Source organism: Mobula birostris, chromosome 12, assembly GCF_030028105.1.
Source record: "Mobula birostris isolate sMobBir1 chromosome 12, sMobBir1.hap1, whole genome shotgun sequence".
Lineage (NCBI taxonomy): Eukaryota > Metazoa > Chordata > Chondrichthyes > Myliobatiformes > Myliobatidae > Mobula > Mobula birostris.
In genome coordinates this window covers 83,658,686-83,683,052 of record NC_092381.1, presented here as the reverse complement: position 1 = coordinate 83,683,052, position 24,367 = coordinate 83,658,686, and the positions used below count along the sequence as shown (strand labels likewise).

General features: G+C 43.0%; 1 protein-coding gene across 6 annotated transcripts in view; it reads right to left on the bottom strand.

Annotated features, from left to right (window-relative positions):
- Positions 1-24,367, bottom strand: part of LOC140206105 (dynamin-2-like) — a 240,816-nt gene extending 216,449 nt beyond the window's left edge. For 4 of the 6 annotated variants that reach the window (XM_072274265.1, XM_072274266.1, XM_072274268.1 and 1 more), the window contains exon 1: positions 24,126-24,367. In XM_072274265.1, coding sequence (XP_072130366.1) covers positions 24,126-24,286 — 161 coding nt within the window. In that variant the 5' untranslated portion in view covers positions 24,287-24,367. The remainder of the gene's footprint in view (positions 1-24,125) is intronic. The other 2 variants (XM_072274262.1, XM_072274263.1) reach the window with 2 other exon arrangements.

The window sequence follows — 24,367 nt, the reverse complement described above, 5'->3', positions numbered from 1 at the left end:
ATTCGGCCCTTCGAGCCTACACCGCCATTCAGTATGATCATGGTTGATCATCCAACTCAGAACCCTGTACCTGCCTTCTCTCCATACCCCCTGATCCCTTTAGCCACAAGGGCCATATCTAACTCTCTCTTAAATATAGCCAATGAACTGGCCTCAACTGTTTCCTGTGCAGAGAATTCCACAGATTCACCACTCTCTGTGTGAAGAAGTTTTTCCTCATCTCGGTCCTAAAAGGCTTCCCCTTTATCCTTAAACTATGACCCCTCATTCTGGACTTCCCCAACATCGGGAACAATCTTCCTGCATCTAGCCTGTCCAATCCCTTTGGGATTTTATACGTTTCAATAAGATCCCCCCCTCAATCTTCTAAATTCCAGAGAGTGGTTGGTTGGTTGGTTGTTCATCCATTGTTGACGTCGATGAGGACCTCAACACCATTATGATGGTGTCAAGACTAGCACGTGATTTGGATTTAAGTGAGGGAGAGTTGCGCAGCATCAGCCTCACTCTCTCTTCCCAATTCCCATCTGGATCCAGTGGCAAGACAGAGTCTAGACGCCTGGAGATGGGACTAGGCGCAGTGGATGACCGGGACGTCTTCTGTGTCTTATCCTGCTCTACACGTTCCACGACGCTTGCAGAGACCACCTTCTTGACCGTTGGACCTTTCATAGGTCTCGTCCGTTCAATCCGCCGGAGTCTGCCTTCACATGCTGGGATAGACAACTCCCTATCTCACCGAGGGTTTGAGACCTGTCGGCTACTCTCACCTGGTTTAGTCGGCTTGTGGAAGCCGTTGCCCGGGGTGTGGCCGCTGTCGCATGCAAACAGCTATGGGGAGCCACAGGTGAGAGCTGAGTGCCAGGTGGGGACCAAAGGTGGACTAACCGCCCTGAAAAGGACGCAACACGTTCCCCACCAGAGGTGCTACCCCTCCCTGACACCCCAAACACCCAGAGAGTATAAGCCTAGTCGATCGAGTCTTTCATCATATGAAAGTCCTGCCATCCCAGGAATCAATCTGGTGAACCTTCTTTGTACTCCCTCTATGGCGAGAATGTCTTTCCTCAGATTAGGGGACCAAATTTGCACACAATACTCCAGGTGTGGTCTCACCAAGGCCTTGTACAACTGCAGTAGTACCTCCCTGCTCCTGTACTCAAATCCTCTTGATATGAATGCCAGCATACCATTTGCCTAAGAATTGTAGGGTGAAGGAACCATGGGTGACAAGTGAGGTAGAAAATCTAGTCAAGTGGAAGGATGCAGCATACATGAGGTTTAGGAAGCAAGGATCAGATGGGTCCATTGAGGAACATAGGGTAGCAAGAAAGGAGCTTAAGAAGGGGCTGAGAAGAGCAAAAAGGGGGCATGAGAAGGCCTTGGCGAGTAGGGTAAAGGAAAACCCCAAGGCATTCTTCAGTTATGTGAAGAACAAAAGGATGACAAGAGTGCAGGTAGGACCGATTAGAGATAAAGGTGGGAAGATGTGCCTGGAGGCTGTGGAAGTGAGCGAGATCCTCAATGAATACTCCTCTTCAGTATTCACCAACAAGAGGGAACTTGATGATGGTGAGGACAATATGAGTGAGATTGATGTTCTGAAGCATGCTGATATTAAGGGAGAGGAGGTGTTGGAGTTGTTGAAATACATGAGGACGGATAAGTCCCCGGGGCCTGACGGAATACTACCCAGGCTGCTCCACAAGGCGAGGGAAGAGATTGCTGAGCCTCTGGCTAGGATCTTTATGTCCTCATTGTCCACGGAAATGGTACCAGAGGATTGGAGGGAGGCGAATGTTGTCCCCTTGTTCAAAAAAGGTAGTATGGATAGTCCGGGTAATTACAGACCAGTGAGCCTTACGTCTGTGGTGGGAAAGCTGTTGGAAAGATTCTTAGAGATAGGATCTATGGGCATTTAGAGAATCATGGTCTGATCAGGGACAGTCAGCATGGTTTTGTGAAGGAAAGATCATGTCTAACAAGCCTGATAGAGTTCTTTGAGGTGGTGACCAGGCATATAGATGAGGGTAGTGCAGTGGATGTGATCTACATGGATTTTAGTAAGGCATTTGACAAGGTTCCACATGGTAGGCTTATTCAGAAAGTCAGAAAGCATGGGATCCAGGGAAGTTTGGCCAGGTGGATTCAGAATTGGCTTGCCTGCAGAAGGAAGAGGGTCATGGTGGAAGGAGTACATTCGGATTGGAGGGTTGTGACTAGTGATGTCCCACAAGGATCTGTTCTGGGACCTCCACTTTTCGTGATTTTTATTAACGACCTGGATGTGGGGGTAGAAGAGTGGGTTGGCAAGTGTGCAGACGACACAAAGGATGGTGGTGTTGTAGATAGTGTAGAGGATTGTCGAAGATTGCAGAGAGACATTGATAGGATGCAGAACTGGGCTGAGAAGTGGCAGATGGAGTTCAACCCGGAGAAGTGTGAGGTGGTACACTTTGGAAGGACAAACTTCAAGGCAGAGTACAAAGTAAGTGGCAGGATACTTGGTAGTGTGGAGGAGCAGAGGGATCTGGGGGTACATGTCCACAGATCCCTGAAAGTTGCCTCACAGGTGGATAGGGTAGTTAAGAAAGCTTATGGGGTATTAGCTTTCATAATTCGAGGGATAGAGTTTAAGAGTCGCGAGGTAATGATGCAGCTCTATAAAACTCTGGTTAGGCCACACTTGGAGTACTGTGTCCAGTTCTAGTCGCCTCACTATAGGAAGGATGTGGAAGCATTGGAAAGGGTACAGAGGAGATTTACCAGGATGCTGCCTGGTTTAGAGAGTATGGATTATGATTAGAGATTAAGGGAGCTGGGCTTTACTCTTTGGAGAGAAGGAGGATGAGAGGAGACATGATAGAGGTATAAAAGATATTAAGAGGAATAGATAGAGTGGATAGCCAGCACCTCTTCCCCAGGGCACCACTGCTCAAACAAGACATGGCTTTTAGGTAAGGGGTGGGAAGTTCAAGGGGGATACCAGAGGAAGGTTTTTCATTCAGAGAGTGGTTGGTGCGTGGAATGCACTGCCTGAGTCAGTGGTGGAGGCAGATACACTAGTGAAATTTAAGAGACTACGAGACAGGTATATGGAGGAATTTAAGGTGGGGGGTTATATGGGAGGCAGGGTTTGAGGGTCGGCACAACATTGTGGGCTGAAGGGCCTGTACTGTGCTGTACTATTCTATGTTCTATATTCTATTTCCCAATATTTTTAGTTCACCCCTACCCAAACCCCCTTTTCTTCCTTACTCATAATTTACATTTCAATTAAAAGGTAAATACGTTTGACAAATTTTTGCTTACGCTCTCCACAAAACCTTCTGACACATGTATCGTTTTGAAGATTTTGATAACAGATGAAACACAGTGCTGATCACTAGGAAACAAATAAATGTACTCAATATCACACCCCAGACAAGGTATAACATTAAACCACATTAAAGCAATTCAGTCCTGCTGAAGGGTCTCCACCCGAAATGTCGACTGTACTCTTTTCCATAGACACTGCCTGGCCTGCTGAGTTCCTCCAGCATTTTGCGTGTGTCGCAAAGATAATTAAAACATCTCCATTCAGGCTGATAACATATTGTAACGTCCTTTAACAACTCTGAACAAACTCAAAATGTAAATAGTATTCAACTGCCAAGCATCTCTATATTTACACTTACCTTGGCATGCTTCATTTAGAAACTAGTTAACCAAAACCTTTTGTTATTGCTTTCAAACGTAATCAATTTAATCCCCTAGTTCTATTGAAATAAAAGCTGCCGCTACTGCATAACCTTTCTTTTTAATTAGCCTTAAACGTTTACTTAGGTATCAGTACTGTAAATAATGTTTATGAACATTGTTGATCTGCAACTGAGAAGGAGTAAGGCAGTATTCTTACTAATTAGAGGCATCAGGTCATTAATTTGCTGTAATGTCCTGTAAGTTATAAGCTATAATTATTTAAAGAATTTTTGTTTAGGTCTACTGTACACCTGTGCTAATAAAACATTGGAAATTTATGAAAACGTAATAATTTATATTCAACTTGCCTATTTGAACAAAGTAATTTCTTTGACTGTTTAGCTTCTTTAAACACTGTAGAGATTTCAAAGAAATCGCAGCACTGTCATCTGTAAAACTTTTTAGCTTTTTTCATCTCTACTCTCAAATTTCCTGAAAAACCAACCCTGCCTTCAGCCACCAAATCTTAAGTTTACTCTCATTTCCAGTGTAGGAAAGGGATTTTAGGGTGCACACTCGTAATCAGAGAAGCAAACTACAGAACGTAAATACAAAATAGGAGCAACGAACATAAGGAAATAAGGAGACATCATTTTACTCAAAGTTGATATAATCTGGAACTTAGTATCTCAGGAAATACCAGAGCTGAATGATCGACATCCTTCCAAAAACAAAATTAGGCAGATATTGAAATAAAGAAAATTTGCATAAGAGAGAAGCAGTTGAGTTGGACTGCATTGGAAGATTTTGTGCATCATATTCTACAGAGTGTACATTCTCTTTTACTAAGGATTAAATTTTTCTTCTAAAATGTTTTCTCACTTTAAATTTGCTTTTGCATTCTTTGGTTTTATGTTCACAATGCAACTAACCCTATGTATTCTCTTTGTAATTACAACTAGGTGAACTCAGCTTTGCTATTAGAAACTAATAGACACCTCCTTCTCCTTTATTAGGGAGAGAGAGAACCTTTGGGATGTCGAATGCCGGGTGAAACTCAAAGTCTTTGGGTGCCGAAGCTTGCTTTTTTTTGCCGGTGGGGGGAGGGGGATTATTGCTCGCTGCCACAAGCATGGGAGAGAGGGGAGCTGGGGGGGGACTTTGGAATTCTTACGTTTAACTGTCCTTCATTCTTTGGGGCACTTTTTTTTTGTGGATGTTTGCAAAGAAAAAGCATTTCAGGGTATATATTGTATACATTTCTCTGATATTAAATTGGACCTTTGAACCTTTGAGAAGCTAGTAACCAGAAGATACAGCTCTTCACATGAAATAAAGATCAACTGAGAAATTTCCAAGGTCACTCAAAGGTTCACTGCATTTTGTAAACTAAATTGCAGTCAACCAGGAAGTTTGCTTGCAGACAGATACTACAAATCAAGGCAAAAGGAAATAAACAGCAAAGAATGCACAAGAACAATAAATTACTCCAGAGGAACAAGTCAGATTCAAACTTCCCCTATAAATAATGACATCATAGATTTTACAATGCATTGGTATAATAAATTATTACAAGCCTTCGTTAGTCTTACCTATTAGGTCCTTGTCTGTGTATTGAAGCTGATACCATTTGTTGAGAACATTCAATCCTTGCTTGCCACCCCAATATTTCCCTCAGTTCTCTAAATCAAACTAATTACTCATACCCTTCCCGCACTATCTGCACTTAGCTTAAAATTCTATCACCTTCAATAACCTAATACAAAAATATAAGAAATAGTAGCAAGCCAACTAACCATTGAAATCTGCTCTGCTGTTCATCAATCGCTGAATTCTCACCTTGGGGCCAGTTTCCGCACCACTCTCAAATCCTTTTACCCAAAAGGATAAAAGTAACATCCAAAAATCAATAGATCTGTTTGAAATGAACTGAATAATCAAGCTTCAGGAGCCTTCCAGTATAGACACTTCCAAAGGGCCATTCCCTTCAGAGAAAAAGATTCTCTTCAATCTTCGCTGCAATCAGCTCGAGCACTCACTTGTGGAAGCGACAGCACGAGGTCGAAAAAGAGATTGGAGTCTTTTTGGCACTCGACAGAAGCCAATAAAACGAAGCAAGGTGTAAGCAGAGCAGCCATTGTTAGAGTGGTTGGGCTTTGGCTCAACAGTCTTTAACGAAAACAGGTAGAAGGTTTAAGCATTTAGTAAGCTTTTCTCTCCCCCCCCCCTTTCTTTGTGTAATAGTACATAACTAGTGTGGTGACAATGGATCTAGGGTTAATGGTATGTCCTTCGAGTGAGATGTGGGAACTTTCGGGTGCCACAGTAGGGTAGCAATTAGCGTGACACTATTATAGCTTGGGGCTTTTCAGAGTTCGATTCCAACACCATTCTGTATGAAGTCTCTGTATGTCCTCCCAGTAAAGTACATGGGTTCTCTCCGGGTCATCTAGTTTCTTCCCATAGTCTAAAGATGTACCAGGTAGGCTAATTAGATATTGTAAATTGTCCCATGATTGTGTTTGAGTTAACAGGGTTTGTTGGGGGTTGCAGGGGCAGCATGGCTTAAAGAGCCGTAGGGGCCTAATCCACACTGTATCACTAAATAAACTCTGGGAGACTCCAGTCTCCCTGATAACCACATCTGAATGAGGTGCATCGAGCTGTAGTCCTAAGACTGTGTTAAGGAACTGGAGCTGCAGCTGGATGACCTTCGGCTCATGCAAAAGAATGAGGAGATGACAGACAGGAGCTTCAGGGAGCCAGGCACCTTCGAGTTGTAGGAGGCAGGTACATGGATAACTATCGAGGGAAGGAAGGAGAACATGAAGCCAGTGCAGAGTACCGCTCCGGCTGTTCCCCTCTATAATAAGTATACCGCTTTGGATACTGCTGGGTACAAGGGGGTGACGGGGGCAGGGGTGGAGATGAGACCTCTCAAGGTCCTGACACTCTGACACAGAGTTCGATGATTCTGTGGATGTGACAGAGACACCTGGATGACATGTTGCCTCCCAGGTGCCTGGGTCAGGGATATCTCTGATCAGGTCCACAGCATTCTAAATTGACAGGGTGAACAAACTGAAGTGTGGTACATATTGGTAGCATATTGGGATAAGGCCCAGAAGAGAGAATATAAGGAGTTAGGAAAAAGGTGAAAAGCAGTACTTCAGGGGTAATAATTTCTGGATTGATGTCTGTGTAGTGCCCCAATAAGGATAAGAATAGGATGAATTTGCAGATGAATGCTTGGCTGAGGAATTAGTTCAGGGGGCAGTGTTTCAATTTTCTGGATCATTGGGATCTCTTCTGGGAAAGGTGCGACCTGTACAAAAAAGGACAGGTTACACCTGAACTTGAGGAACCAACATCCATGCAAGCAGGTGAGCTGGAGCTGTTGAGAAGAGTTTAAACTAATTTGGCAGGGGAATGGGAACCGGAACCGGAGTGATAGAGTTGAGGTTGGGACAGTTGTAGATGTAGGCCGTAAGTAGATGCAATGTGTAATGAGACTGTGAGGAAGGACAGGCAGACGATAGGGCAAAATTTCAGTCAGTGGGATGAGTTGAAGTGTAACATGGGGGCAAAAATCAAAAAGGGTGATGAAAACAGGACTGAAGGTGTTATATTTGAATGCACAAAGTATACAGAATAAGGTAGATGGTCTTGTAAGCCATTAGAAATTGACAGATATGATGCCATGGGCATCACTGCATCATGACTGAAAGGAGATCACAATTGGGAGCTTAGCATTCAAGGATACACATTATATTGAAAGGACAGGAAGGAAAACAAAGGGGGTTGGGCTGTCTCTGTTGGTAAAAGTACATTCAGATCCTTAGAAAGGAGTGACATTGTCATGGTCCAGTCCGTGAAGTCCACATTCTGGTTCACGGTCCGGTTCATGGACTCAGGACTCTGGGTCTTCCAGCTGTCCCTTGTTTGGTTGAGTTAATCATAGGCACCTGATTCCCATCTTGGGGCTTGGAATATAAGTGGCCTTGGGGTCGAGTGTGAGTTGCTGGTTTGTCTTGTCAAGATTCCCCGGGAGCAACCTGCCGGTGGAAGGCTAGAGCGGCCACTTGCCATCTTTAGGCCGTGTTAGAAAACCATCGCTTCATGGAGCCTTGCTGTCCGTAGTTGGAACCATCTTTGCGGTATGGATTTGGCCATTTCCTGGGCCGAGTGGCCATCAGCCACTCTGAGCTAGGTAGGGATCCGGCTGTTTCCGTAGCCAACCGAGGTTGCTGGCTGTAACTGCTACTCAGAGCAACCCGATGCAGAGATGGAACTGTCTGTCATTCTTTGATGTTTGTCTCTTCTTGTCCTCGCCTCCGTGGGGTAAGTCAAGCCATTCTGCCGTTGCCCTGCAGGGGGGTCCTGTCTCGTCTTGTCTTGTCCTCATCTCCATGGGGTAAGTCAGGCCATCCTGCTGTTGCCCTGGGGGGGCGGGGGGGGGGGGGGGGGGAGTCTGTCTTGTCTTGTTTTGGCCTCTGGGTAAGTCCGGCCGTTCTGCTGTTACCCGACGGAGGGACCTGTCCCACCTTGGTGTGGAGATGAAGTTGAGTCCTGGCTTGTCGTAGGATACGTCCTGGCTCTTTATCTGTGTTCTGTCCAGTCTCATGTTAGTGTCGTGTTAAAGATGAGTCCCAGCTTTTCAAAGGATAAGTCCTGGCTCTATGTTGATGTACAGTTCCCAGTCTGTCTCCGAGCTCCAGCCTCCGAGTTATCGGCCTCCGCATTCCAAAACCCCAGCTCCCAGCCTGCAAGCCTCAAGAGCCAAGACCCCAGCCTGTCTCCAAGCTCAGGCCTCTAGACCCCAGCCATGTCCTGTCCTGAAGCTATGTCATGTCCTTGCCTGGTTCTGGTGTCCGAGCCTGAGGCAAGACCCAGGTTCTGGGTCCCTGTCCAGTCTCTGGCTCGGAGTCCAAGCCTTGTCTCCTAGTCCATGGTTTCTAGTCCTGGTCCCGCTCTCCCTCGCCCAGGCTCCTAGTTGTTAGATCCTTGTCCGGGTTCCCTGTCTAGTCCTTGTCCTAGCCCAAGTCTGCATTCTTGTCCCTGCTCCTTGTCTGTAACCTGTCACGTCCCTACTCTAGACAAGTCCTGTTCCTAGTACTTCAGTGTCTGTGTCTTGCATTTGGGTCCGTTCCCAACGCCCCCATTGTGACAGACATAGGATCGGAAGATGTAGAATCCTTGTGGATAGAGTTAAGAATCTGCAAAGGTAAAAAGACCCTGATGGGAATTATATACTGGCCTCCGAACAGTAGCTAGGATGTGGGGCACAAATTGCAACAGGAGATAGAAAATGCATGTAAAAAGGGCAATGTTATGCTAGTCACGAGTGATTTCAATATGTAGGTAGAATGAGAAAATCAAGTTGGTGCTGGATTCCAAAAGAGGCAATTTGTAGAATGCCTTAGATGGCTTTTTAGAGCAGCTTGTGGTTGAGCCCTTTAGGAAAAAGCCAATTCCAGACTGGATGTTGTGTAATAAACCAGATTTGATTAGGGAGCTTAAGGTGAAGTAAACCTTTAGAGACAATTATCAAAATATGATAGAATCCACCCCGCAGTTTAAGAGGAAGAAGATAAAGTCAGATATATCAGTGTTACAGTGGAATAAAGGGAAGTGCAGAAGAACAAAACAGGAGCTGACCAAAGTTGATTGGAATCAACTAGCAGAGATGGCAGCAGACTAGCAGTGGTTGGAGTTTCCTGGAGCAATTTCGAAGACACAGAATGGATAGATCCCAAATAAGTAGTAGTATTCTAAAAGGAGTGTGATGAATCATGGCTGACAAGAGAAATCAAAGATGGCATAAAAGCAAAAGAGAGGCCATCTAATACAGTATCACAAAAATTAGTGGGAATTTAGAGGACTGGGAAGATTTCATAAACAGAAAAAAAGGCAACTAAAAAGCCACAAGGACAGAAAAGATGAAATATGAAGGTAAGCTAGCCAATGATATGAAAGAGTACACAAAAAGTTTATTTCAGATATAGAGGGGTCAGAGTGGATATCAGACTGCTGGAAAATGACACTGGAGAGGTTGAAATGAGGGACAAAGAAATGATGATCAAACTTAAGTATTTTGCATCAGATTTCACCATGGAAGATACTAGTAATATGCCAGAAATTCATGTGTGTCAGGGGTCAGAAGTGTGTGTACTTGCTATTACTAAGGAGAAAGTACAGGTTTCCCCAGCCATCTGAAGGTAGAGCGTTCTTATGAAACGGTTCGTAAGCCGAAATGTCGTAAAGCGAAGAAGCGGGGGGGGGGGGGGGGGAGGAGGAGAGATGCAGACCTTTTGATGTCTTCGCAGTTGGTTTCGGGCAGACCTTTTGATGTCTTCTATTCCGCTGTGGTCACCGACTGTGACCCCTCCGTTCCGGATACTATCGTTCTTCTGCAGTGAACCCGACACCCAGGCAAGGGCAGACACACACCCCAGGTTCCCACCGATCGTACCTTTACACCCTGTGAGCCTCCGGCCGGTTCCTGCGAACCAGTCCTCCAAACTCTCTCAAACTTGTGGGGGCACACTGCTCTTTCAAGGTCTCGTGGTGTGTCGCGTGCCTTAGCAAACCTGCTCTTTTTATCCCATTGCTGGGGTATCACCTGTCCATCAAACTTCAAACAGTTCAGGTTCAAAGTAACCAGTCTGTCAATATTCTGAATTGTGTTTCTTTTCCGTTAATCCCTCTCTTCTCTCATTAGCATTTTGAATGTTTCACTATTGTCTCTATTATCTCTCTCATTAGCATCAATCGTCCGATAGCTTTGTTTGGCGTCACAAATGCTACAAAGTTAACTGGACCAGTTAAATTCAACTATAGCTTTCCAACAAACACTGGGATATAACCAAGGCTATACATAATTATGTGGTGAATGAAGTCTGATTTTAACTGTTCTGCAGATTTGATAAAGCATTTGCTTTGGTAGTCAAGGCTGAAGCATTGAGCATTTGTGTAAGGATAGATCTCTGCTGCATTTCTGTCCTTTCAACAATTCAAAAATTATTCCAAATAACTTCTTTCTTCCAACCCCTGATAAAAATGATTACTTGGTCTTCAGTTATCATGTTAATGACCAGAGAAGATTGTCCAATAAAGTCAACTATATCTTTATTTGGAAAGGAAATAAAGTAATAACTTCAAGGTTAGCATCACCTTATTCCAATGCTCTGCTTCTTCTCAAGCACCAGCTTTCTGCCCCATCACATCATACCTCAACATCTTTTACAGAATGGTATTCTGTAAAGCACGTAATCCAATGTTTCCTTAAAAATTCAAATTGCATAGTAATTTGCTCATTCAACCTACAGTTGAACACTGTCAACAATCACTTAAATCTGACAGATTATAGAGCAGCATTTACTTTGGCAAAGAAAAAGAATTATGAGTCTAACTACCGATAATAATTACATATACTTTTCATTTGATTCATATTACTTAACTCTAAAGCCTGACATGTTAGAACTACTTAAGCAACCACTAAACTCCGTTCCACCACAATGACTGTCATTCTGCTTGTTAATTACAATTTGACAGCATGATAATATTTGATGAAAGAATTTGAATGAATACAAGTGACTGCACATACTTTTAAGATATGAGAGTAGAAAAATAACTGTTTTATTCATTTACTGATTTTCACACACATTTCATGATCCTTTTCTTCTGCATCCCAGATTTTTTTTTGGTAGTGATTTGTTAATTTCATCAGGGCAAATTTCCTTTTTGAGAACTTCCTTAATGCCAAAGTCACCTGTCCTTTAATTATTAAAATAATTAAGTTAAAATCATTATAACATCACAAAGCTAAAGCCTTTAGGAACATTGTGAGTAAATGAAACTGTGTCTGCACATCTCAAATGGAATCCCAGATTATCTATAACATTTAAAAATAAAATAATTCAAGATGATAGCCCTCAAATATATATCTGGCTCAAAAGTTTTTTTAAAAAAACTACAGTAGAGCTCTGATAATCCACCATCTGACCATTTGGAAATCCTAATGGTTCGGCATCTGATGTTTCCACAATACCCCAGAACTCAACAGTTCCTGCATTCTCCAGTGATCTCAGAGATCCCATGCCCGTATTCCTCCAAGACACACCTCACCTGCGTTTCCACATTTCCTCAAGGCTCAACAAGTGCAAAAAGAATTTTATTATTATACTCTGCAACACAATAAAAAAAACTGGTTTATGAACCACCTTCAATAGTCCAGAAAAATCAGTCAGTCCAGCACTAAAATAGCACGTGTGCCAGATTATCAGTTTTATCGTACACATAATTTAAAATAAGGCAGTAAAGAGGGGAGTAAAATATGCTTTCCAAACAAACCCTGGCTATTTGCCAACACCAACCAGTTTTGCACACTGTATTGAAGTATAAAATATAACTTACCAATGCAGCCTCTCCCAAATACTCTATGTTATGAACAGAACTTCAATTTGGAAAAGGAAAAGCATAATCTGCATGTTTATGCAATAGGTGTAACAGAAGAAAGCAAACTCAGCATTTAAATTCTATAGACAATGCATAAGCATGATTCAGTGATTTTGGACTTGAGCTTAAAATGTTAAAGACATGATAAGAGGCACCGAAAGGGATGTATAAAAAATAAGTTCTTGATGCTGACAGTTAAATATTACACAGATGTGATTTGAATGACTCAATTAGATAGTCAACAGTCTTGCATTCCCTTTGACAGTTGTTAACACATAACTTTCCTGTTAAAGCAGCATTGCAGTTACAGAACACAGGATGGTGCAGTGGCAAAAAAACTGCTCTGTTAATGTTTTAGATTGTACAAGGCAACATTCCAAAAAATGACATGCCAGTGAAGTAAAGTAGTTTTGTACAGCATGCAATGTGATGTTAGTGCACAGTTGGAACTGATGAGCCAATTTTCATTTAAAAATCAGACTGCCATCAAAATATTAAACCTAAAGCTGAAACCAAACTGGCATCAAAGGCGAATCCCAAATAACCTTCGTATCCAGGGTTTCAGTGAACACTGGGTGTACTCAAGTTTGAGGTTGTTGAAACTGGACAACACTGTGGTCAAGGAGTTAACAAAAAAATGACATTATTACTTAAAAGAACTTATAAAATTAGATTCTGTATGCACACTGCCTTATGAGTCTGCAAATGACAAAGTTAACCGCATCTGCTGCAGATCAAGATGTCACCAAGTTGTGGTCTCCATCGAGGTCATGGCTCAGACTTAGTTGATTTTTAAGTTTATAGGGGTTGTTTTTGGTTCAGAGAGATGGAGTTAGACATCAGGGTAGGTTTAGGGAAAGGGATATGGGGAGGTCAGACCAGAATCTCGGGCTCACTCCACATTCAAAGGCCAGCAACATGGACGTGGAACAAAGGATATCCAACGTAGAATGGCCAGCTGGCAGACCAGAATGAGGGTGAGGGTTGATGGCCACCCCATCTCAGTGAGTCATCGGTGGGTTCCAGAATCAGAGTTCCATGCGGACAGGCGGCATAAGGGCTGGTTTCCACTAAGGTACTCGGGTTGCAAGACCAGGGTTGAAAGCCTAGTGTAAGGGATCCCAGTTATCTGTAAGCTTGAAGTTTGAGGCCTGGAGTACAGGGTCTTCATTATCGGCAAGTCCTAAGGTAGATACCAAGATCCAAAGGTTGATCCGATGTCAAGGCCCAATGTCCGCCAATTTACTTGAGACTGGAAACAGCCTGTCCTGAAGTTGGAGGACTGTCTGTGTGCATAGGAGGGAGAAATGATATTCCTGCTCCTGCTGTTCTAAGCATTGCGGGTTGACTATATTGGTACTTGAAAGCTGCCCCAGCACATCCTTAGGTTGTGTTAGTTGGTGACACTAATGACGCACTTCACCGTATCTTTCGCTATAAATGTTATAAATAAAAGATTCAAAATAATTGTATCACTATAAATGGGTGACTTCAAAAATCTGCAATCATTTCTTCTGGACAGTGTTCTACTGTGCTTAATGTAGTGATTTACTGAACACTATTCAAAAGCAGTCATCAAATGCCAGGTACATTTCGAAACAAAGTGTCCAAGATAGTGACAAGCAATGTCACCTTCTGGATAAACCATAATAGATCATATAATGAAGTTCTAAGGTATGTACTTTGCAATTGTGTGTATATTAACATATAACAGACACAACTGGCTCACAACTTGTGGCATATTCATTTTCTTCTGTGACGGGGTCCTGAATTACCCCTATGAACTGTGCTTTTGAAAAGAGAGAGAGAGGTATTTAACATCCACATCTTGTTTTGAAAAGAGAGAGAAAGCGAGACGAAGACTAACTTTTGGATTTCTGCTGGGTTGGAGAGAGAGGGCACCAAGCAGCTCGTAAGTCGCTATGGTGACCAAGGGTGGCGTTATTTGATAGACAGTCGATGTTATAGTTTCTCTGGAGTGTGTTTATACTTCCCAAGGACATGGTCTGCTAGTGCATTCTTACACAGACAAGAGATGGGAGGAGTTATTTGAATGACAGTTGGTACTCAGTACGGTGAGATAAATAGGTCAGATGATAGACCTGCAGCACATGTTTTTGGACACTGAATAAGCTTTGTTGTGCCCACAGAAAAAGAGGGTTTTTGGAGGATCGATCAGTGGCTCTTGCAGTGAGAAAAAGGAGTGACTGGTGGGGAGTTGTCCATGTGTCCACCCTTGCCTGGGTTGATGATTCCACCACAGAAAAACGATCCCCTTTGTTGAAGTCACAGTCAGTGACTTTTAAAGGATTTCGGAGGACAACAGGAAGATCAACAGCGACAGCTCACCTGAAGACTAAAATTTCTCCCCCTCTCTCTCTCCCCATCATGACTCAATTCAATACCATGAACTGACCTGAACTTTACTCATCATCGTAAGTCTATCTATTTACCCCTAGACTTGAACAAGCCTGGTTTTCATATATATTCCACACTTATATATAATCATTGCTAACGAGTTTGATTTATCTGCATTTTATATTACTGTATTGCATAGTTACTAATAAATAATATTAGTTAATAGCGATACTGGACTCCAAAGTGTTTTCCATTTCTGCTGGTTCTTTAACCCATCGCAGTGAACGTGACACTTCAAACTGACAAATTCAATACTGGAATTATAAGAATGTTCTGATGCTGCCCAGCTCACAAAATGTCAAACTACATTGCAGAGTTAATAGTCTGTGTCCACAACCAACAGTGACAAGATGGAGTTTGTGGTTTCAGATAGAATCTGAGAGCAAGTTGGAAATTTTAACATGCATGCAACTGATCTCACTATTTAGTGACAGTTTCATGGCTGAAAATTCATTCCCTGCAATTCCAAACAATTAAAGTATCAAATCTTTTGAGATGTGTTCTATTCATATCCATCAATAATATGCAAACAAATTTGACACACAAGGCAGAAGAAATTGTGCAAAAGTAACACAGCAAGATGTAGACTGGTTTGTATTACATACAGCAGCATTCAGAAAAACAGCAGGCATAACTGAACAACACTAGTGCAATTGTGAACAGAGAGATGCAAGACCAACTTGAATAGTCCAAAGTTCATGCAGCCAGTCATTTCTGAAGGCAATTTGAGACTGCATTTGATTCAAACATTAGCAAAGTACAAGCTCTCTCTGGATGGGATGGCTAATTTTGATCATGATAAATCACAGCCAGCTCCATAAAAATACTTTGCAAATCAATGAATAACTAGTCAGCAGAAATGCTGGAAACCACTTTTTCTAAACCATCCAATCAGCAGGAAATGGTCATTAATGGACCAAAGAAATAAAAGATCACGAATCACTTCGCAGGCAAAGGAAGATTTGCGGCTGCAGGGAAGTAATAGTTCCGGTCACAAGACATCATGCAGAAGTTGCTTAGGGCAATGTCCTTTGCCCAATCATTTTCAGCTGTGTCATCAATGACCCTCCCTCCATTATACAGTCAGAAGTAGGTATATTTGCTGTTGATTTCATAACCTAAATTTCAATTCACAATGGCTCAACAAAAGCAATGCATGTCTGTACACTGTAAAACTGAGACAATGGGCAGAGATTAATGGAGCAAATAATACTCATACCACAAAATTACTAGGTATTGACTACATCTAACAGAAGATCTAAACAACTATTATAGATATATAATGATATTATCACCAGAGTCTAAAAAAAGTATATTGGTAGAAAAGGACCACAGTGTGAGGTTCTTCTGCTACTGGAGAGGGAGGGGTCAGGTTGGTGAGGAAGCCCCTCAATGTTTATAGTAGTGTACCACCTCAGAGGACCACACGAGTGGCACCAGTGCTATTAGTGTGTAAGAACGTAATAGAGCAGTACTAAAAACATAGACTATGAATGTAAAGAATGAAAAAGCATTACAGGTTTCCCCCGCCATCCGAAGGTACAGCGTTCCTATGAAACGGTTCGTAAGCCGAAATGTCGTAAAGCGAAGAAGCAATTACCATTTATTTACAAGGGAAAATTTTATGAACGTTCGCAGACCCAAAAATAACCTACCAAATCATGCCAAATAACATATAAAACCTAAAATAACAGTAACATATAGTAAAAGCAGGAATGATATGTAAATACACAGCCTATATAAAGTAGAAATACTTTTCCACAATCACTACTGAACTGCTCTCCGTAGCGAAAATCTCACGCAAGCGCCATTGGCAGAAAACCTCACGCAAGCGCTGTTGGCATCAACACGGCGCAAGTGCTCTCCAGTAACCTTTAAGCTATGAAGCTGCCAAATCATACCAAATAACATGTAAAAATACACAGCCTATATGAAGTAGAAATAATGCATGTACAGTGTAGTATCACTTAGCGGAATCGGGAAGACAGCGCCGAGCACACGGATGATGGTGAGTTAGACTGAGTGGTGCAGTGGACCCCACCCTCCAGGCCACCGAGCGATACATTGCCGCGAAGCATGCAGGGGTGCAGCGGTAGCCGGGAGGCACACAGCACATCTTTAAGAAAAAAGCCGAAACAAACATGCTAATTAATTAGGTGCCGCCCGGCATGTAATTGTCAGCCCAGATCAGTGCCGATTTCCGATTGCATCGTCTCTGATCTGGGCTGACAATTATGTGTCGGCGGCACCTAATTAATTAGCATGTTTATTTCGGCTTTTTTCTTAAAGATGTGCTGTGTGCCTCCCGGCTGCCTTTGCATTCTCCATGAATCGGTATCTGTCCGAGGCCCGGGGGTTAGGGTGGTGGGACACTGAGGTGTCATCTCGTCGTCTGTTTCCATTAGAGCAGGCAGCTCATCTTCTCCTATGACTGCTCGCCTTGATGTCGAAGGTTGAGGTTCGTCGTCTGCTGTGGCTAGGCTTCCTTGACTGTTGAGCTGCGCGCATTTTTCTATCACACAGTTCTTGGTAAGGACTCAAACCATCCTGCAAATATCCCCTAAACCGACGTACCCTTTCAAAATTAAAGTCGTACTTTATCATTACTCATTCAGTTTCGATTGTTATCCTTTTTTCTTCCAATTGCATCGGCTCTTCATCTGTCAGTTCTTGGTCGTGGGATGCCAAAACCTCTTCAACATCATGTTCGTCAGCTTCCACAAGCCAAACTCACTTTGTCCTTACTTCGTTCACCACGATCGAAATGCTTAATTATGTCTAGTTTTACGCTAAGTGTAACACCCTTAAGAGCTCTTTTAGGCTTTTCCGATACCATAGCACTCATCTTGCAAACGGCTGCTTACAGGCACGTGTTAATGCAATGCCGTTCCGAATCCGGGAAGAGCGGCTGCTCGGGGCGTGCACTGTCTTTTATCGCGCGCCGCTTTTTTTCCATAACAGTTAAAACACCTTCTGAAAGCGAAAACAGGGTACTAATGTAGGTCTTTCATAACAGTGAGGTTTCATATGTGACGAAAGTACACATAGACTAAGATGTTAACTGTCCTGTGCTGGCACCAGTGGGATCAGCAGTTGGTCTGCCACCTGTCTTCAGGAGAAAGAGAGATAAGGAAAACAATGGAGCAGCATTTGGAGATGTTAATGAAGAGACAGGAGAGCTGTCAAGACCGGCTCCTCTTTGAACCCTGAACTGTTTGAAGTGATGGACAGGCGATACCCCAGCAGGGGAATAAAAAGGGACAGGTTCGCTAAGGCAAGACACACACGACACCACGAGGTAACGAGACCCTGGAAGCGGTGCGCCTCCCACAAGTCGGTGAAAGTTTTGGAGGGCTGGTCGCGGGACCAAGCCATAGACGCACAGGGTGGAAAGGAATGATCGGCGAGAAGCTGGTGTGTGTGTCCGCCCTTGCCTGGGTGCCAGGTTCACTGTAGAGGAATGGAGGGGTCACAGTCGGTGACCTCAGAAGACATTACAAGGGGCTCGCCCGAAAGCTGACTGCGAGGAATATCGAAGGTCTGTGTGGTAGCCGTTTTTGAATATTCATTCGCTTTCTCTCTCTCTCTCCCACGGCAGTGATTACTGTGAACTGAACTCAACTCAACTGAACTGAACTTTGCGTCACTTTGAAACTGGTCATTTACCCCTAGACGACGATAGAGCTTGATTGATCCTATTATCCTAGTTTCTGTGTACATGTGTGTTTATCATTGCTGAATTGTTGTATTCATTATCCTTTTGATTAGAGTACTGTGTTGCTTACTTCTTTAATAAAACTTTCTTAGTTCCAGTAATCCAACTGAGTGATCCATTTCTGCTGGTTTGGCAACCCAGTTACGGGGTACGTAACACATAAAGCGAACCTTCGAAAAGCGGGGGACACCTGTATATATTCTTGTATATAATTTTTAAATCAATATCCTGGGGGTCACCATTGACCAGAAACTCAGCTGGACAAACCACATAAATGCTATGCCTCTGAGAGTAGATGAGATCTGGATATCCAATGGTCATGACTCACTCGCTGACACTCCAATGACAGTCTACTATCCACAGGACAAAAATCAGAAACATGTCAGAATACTCCATTCGTCGACATGATTGATGAAATCAAGGTCTGAGCACCCCAGTAACCACACTAAACACTGAATTCATACTACCACTGCACAAAGACTGGTAAGTATCATCCAAAGAATACACTGTACTTACACGCAGAACACCTCTCAAGCCTGTGGTCCATGTCAGAAAGATAACAAGAGCAATACACACCTTTGAACACTATCATTTGTAGATTCCCCAATAAGCCATGCACTATCCAGACTTGCAATTACCAGTCTTTCATTGTCACTGGGTCTAAACTCTGAAACTCCACTGAATAATACCATGGAAGTATCTTAATTAGAAGGACTGCATATATTGTGATATTAACACAAAAGATTAAACCCAGAGAACCCTATGAGAAAAGAAAGATCTAACTAACTGAGGGGAGTTGAAAATAGGAGAAGGAATAAAAACAGTATTTGCCTATATGGATACTTGTCACTGTGGACAACGTAGATCACTGGGCCTGTTTCTATACATGTAATACTGCAAGATTCCCCAAAGCTAATTTTTCCCTTATCCTTTAAAACTAAGTTTTCTGATTTGTGTTTCATTGCATTTTTTTAAATATTTGAACTTTCTGAAATCCGGATTAGAATTTGTTGCAAGGAAATAATAGCATGGGAACAATGAATGTGCAAATTTGCCAATGGCATTAAAGCCTGTGAACAATGCAAGAAGCATCATGAACAAAGCGGATGAGTTTAGAGCATGGCTGAGCACTCGGAGCTATGATATTGTGGCCCTTACAGAGACTTGGACGGCTCAGGGGCAGGAATGGTTACTTCCAGTGCCAGGCTTTAGATGTTTCAGAAAGGACAGGGAGGAAGGCAAAAGAGGTGGGGGCTTAGCACTGCTGATCAGAGATAGTGTCACGGCTGCAGAAAAGGAGGAATCATGCAGGGATTGTCTACTGAGTCTCTGTGGGTGGAAGTTAGAAACAGGAATGGGTCAATAATTCTACTGGGTGTTTTCTACAGACCACCCAATAGTAACAGGGACATCAAGGAGCAGATAGGGAGACAGATTCCTGAAAGGTGTAATAATAACAGGGCTATCGAGGTGGGAGATTTTAACTTCTCAATATTGACTGGCATCTCCCCGTGAGCAAGGGGTTTCAATGGGGTGGAGCTTGTTATATGTGTTCAGGAAGGTTTCCTGACACAATATATAGATAAGACAACAAGAGGAGAGGCTGTACTTGATCTGGTATTGGGAAATGAACCTCATCAGGTGTCAGGTTTCTCAGTGAGAGCTCATTTTGGAGATAGTGATCACAATTCTATCTCCTTTACCATAGTATTGGAGAGGGATAGGAACATACAAGCTAGGAAAGTGTTTAATTGGAGTAAGGGGAAATAAGAGACTATCAGGCAAGAACTTGGAAGTATAAATTGGGAACAGATGTTCTCAGGGAAATGTACTGCAGAAATATGGCAAATGTTCAGGGGATATTTGTGTGGCATTCTGCATAGGTACATTCCAATGAGACAAGGAAAGGATGGTAGGGTACAGGAACTGTGATGTACACAGGCTGTTGTAAATCTAGCCAAGAAGAAAAGAAAAGCTTACGAAAGGTTCAAAAAAACTAGGTAATGATAGAGATCTAGAAGATTATAAAGCTAGCAGGAAGGAGTTTAAGAATGAAATTAGGAGATCCAGAAGGGGCCATGAGAAGGCCTTGGCAGACAGGATTAAGGAAAACCCCAAAGCATTGAACAGGTATGTGAAGAGCAAGAGGATAAAACGTGAGAGAATAGGACCAATGAAGTGTGACAGTGGAAAAGTGTGTATGGAACCGGAGGAGATAGCAGAGGTATTTAATGAATACTTTGCTTCAGTATTCACCACAGAAAAGGATCTTAGTGATCATAGCGATGGCTTACAGCGGACTGAAAAGCTTGAGCATATAGACATTAAGGAACAGGATGCGCTGCAGCTTTTGGGAAGCATCAAGTTAAGTAAGTCTCCGGGACTGGGCGAGATGTACCCCAAGCTACTGTGGGAGGCAAGGGAGAAGATTGCTGAGCCTCTGGCGATGATCTTTGCATCATCAATGGGGATGGAAGAGGTTCCAAGGATTGGAGGATTGCAGACGTTATTCCCTTATTCAAGAAAGGGAGTAGAGATAGCCCAGGAAATTATAGTCCAGTGAGTCTTACTTCAGTGGTTGGTAAGTTGATGGAAAAGATCCTGAGAGGCAGGATTTATGAACATTTGGAAAGGCATAATATGATTAGGAATAGTCAGCATGGCTTTGTCAAAGGCAGGTTTTGCCTTACGAGCCCAATTGAATTTTTTGAGGATGTGGCTAAACACATTGATGAAGGTAGAATAGTAGATGTAGTGTATATGGATTTCAGCAAGGCATTTGATAAGGTACCCCATGCAAGGCTCATTGAGAAAGTAAGGGGGCATGTGATCCAAGGGGACCTTGCTTGGATCCAGAATTGGCATGCCCACAGAAGGCAAAGTGTGGTTGTAGACTAGTCATATTCTGCATGGAGGTCAGTGACCGATGGTGCGCCTCAGGGATCTGTTCTGGGACCCCTTCTCTTTGTTATTTTTATAAATGACCTGGATGAGGAAGTAGAGGGATGTGTTAGCAACTTTGCTGATGACAAAAGTTGGGGGTGTTGTGGATAGTGTGGAGGGCTGTCAGAGGTTACAGCGGGACATCAATAGAATGCAAAACTGGGTTGAGAAGTGGCAGATGAAGTTTAACCCAGATAAGTGTGAGGCGGTTCTTTTTGGTAGGCCAGATATTATGGTAGAATATAGTATTAATGGTAAGACTCTTGGCAGTGTGGAGGATCAGAGGGATATTGGGCTCCAAGCCCATAGGACACCCAAAGGTGTTGCACAGGTTGACTGTGTGGTTAAGAACGCATATGGTGCACTGGCCTTCTTCAACCGTGGGATTGAATTCAAGAGCCAAGAGGTACTGTTACAGGTATATAAGACCCTGGTCAGACCGCACTTGGAGTACTGTGGTCAGTTCTGGTCACCTCACTACAAGAAGGATGTGGAAACTATAGAAAAGGTGCAGAGGAGATTTACAAGGATGTTGCCTGGATTGGGGAGCATGCTTTATGAGAATAGGTTGAGTGAACATGGCCTTTTCTCCTTGGAGCGACAGAGGGTGACTTGTTAGAGGTGTATAAGATGATGAGAGGCATTGACTTGTGTGGATAGTCAGAGGCTTTTCTCCCAGGGCTGAAATGGCTAACAGGAGAGGGCACAGTTTTAAGGTGCTTGGAAGTAGGTACAGAGGAGATATGAGGGTTAAGTCTTTTTTTAATAACAGAGTGGTGAGTGTGTGGAATAGGTTGCCGGCAATGGTGGTGGAGGCGGATAAGCGACTCCTGGGTAGGTACATGGAGCTTAGAAAAATAGAAGGCTATGGGTAACCCTAGGTAATTTCTAAAGTAAGTACACGTTCCGCACAGGATTGTGGGCTGAAGGGCCTGTATTATGCTGTAGGTTTTCTATTTCTATGTTTCTAACAGCAAATCATAGCACTTCACTCATGAAATTGTTAAGATTTCCATATTAATTGCCCACTCAACTCATCACAACATAAAATCAAATCTAGTGACTAAAATCACAAATGCATTAAAAGTAGAGTTTTTTTTAAAAAAATATCAAACAATCTTGCTGACCTATGAAGTAAACAATTAGCATGGAGTCATTCCTTAGTTGTTTCAGTTTGCAGATTTTAAAACGTCAGACTTCAAAATTATTAACCTTTTTTCTGCATCTGAATTTATCACCTCCTTCCCCTTCTCCCTCAGCTCTTCGGTCTGTTCACTTAATTCTTATAATTCCCTGGTTCATTGTTTGGCCCATTGTTCACTACAATTGCAAATGCTCTGTTACCTCAAGTCATTCACAACCAATTCACACTTTAATGAATTTAAATGGAAATGCTGAAGGATAATTTAAGGGACATGTCATGAAACATCTATGCTCTGGAAAATTCCAGCTCAAGGAAATGCCACAAGTGTATGAACTGTTGACATAAAAGACTGCAGATGATATAACCTGGAGGCAAAATAAAACTGCTGGAAGAGTGGGTCAGCCAGTATCTGTGATGTTTCCGGTTAAGGACCTGTATCAGAATCTTGAACTGTTGCTGACTGCATTTCTAAATGCACTTGTAAAGCATCTGATTTCGCTTTATTTTATTTTTTTGACATACAGCATGGAGTAGGCCCTTTCATCCCTTCAAGCAGCACCACCCAGCAATCCCCCGATTTAATCCCAGCCGAATCATGGGAAAATTCACAATGACCAATTAACCTACCAACCAGTAGGTTTTTGGAATGTGGGAGTAAACCGGAGCACCCATGGGAAACCCATGCGGAGAACATACAAACTCCTTATAAGCAGTAGCAGGAACACACCAAAGAGCATCAACGTGAGAAATGGGCTGGTGACAACCCATTCAACACTTAATCCTAACAGTGAACTTTTAAAAATTATTCTGTAATATTCCACATAAAATGGAGTAAAAACTGTAAAATATAAATCATGAAGATATGGAATACACAAATTTAAAGTGCTAAACATGTCAAAAGATCAATAGCATCACACCACTACTTCATGACAAATGTTGGTACAATACTGTACCATGCTCTATCATACTTACAGAAGCCGTGACTGCCGAATCCAACTTTACACAAATCCTCCCTTAAATATTTACAGAATTTTTTTCATGGGAAAGTTCGTAACAGGAATGGAAACATCCACAAGAATTATGGAAAAGTGTAGCAGTTAGTTAATTGGAAAGGCAACCAGTCTTCAAAAAAATGTATATATGTAACCAGCCGATGGATGTGGAGCATTCCAATTCTGTATCATCACACAAAAGAGAATAAAAATGTTTATATTAATCGACTCCCGTTGAAATTGCTCGTTTTGACCTGGGGGGAAATTGTGATAAGTTCTCAAGAACGGCCCCTCAATAATCTGGAGACTGCTGGTACCATGGGATTTTCCTCTTTGAGAGAAGAGGGCACCAAACCATTCATTTTCTAGCAGCAATTACGACATCCACAATAAATACTAATACTTAAGACACCCAGTCATGTGAGCCGAATGGCGATCTTAAACTTAAAACAGAGAGACAAGAAATCATCGTGAGATATGGATCAGAAATTGTCCCTTGGGCTCCTGAGCCAGCATCAACCACACATACACACTCATCCTACACGGATCCCCGAAAGAACTGGTAAAGAAGATTGCGTTTCTTGCAGTCTTTCCCTTTCTAGTCGTATCCCAAAGCGCTCCGCAGTTGTGGAATTCTGGATTGGGAGCATTTAGGGGAGGAGCAAAAAGCGCACAGCAAGATTCCACCAAACTTTGCGCGCATGCGGATTAATCACTCACCACCCACCCCTCTCCCCCAAATACACGTTCCCCACCACCGTGCCTGGTTCCTCACCTGCCAACGAAACTTTCCAGCACCGAGCTCTTGCCGGAGCTCTGCCCGCCCACCACCGCGATCTGCGGCAGGTCCAGCTTGCAGCTCTGGCCGACGGCGGAGAAGGCATCTTGCAGGCGGTTGACCATGGGGATGAGCTCCTCCATCCCACGGTTGCCCATGGCGACCGACCCCACCAGCCGGCCGACCACTGGGGCCCACCGTACGAAGAACGGAAACCGCACACACAGACGCGAAATCAA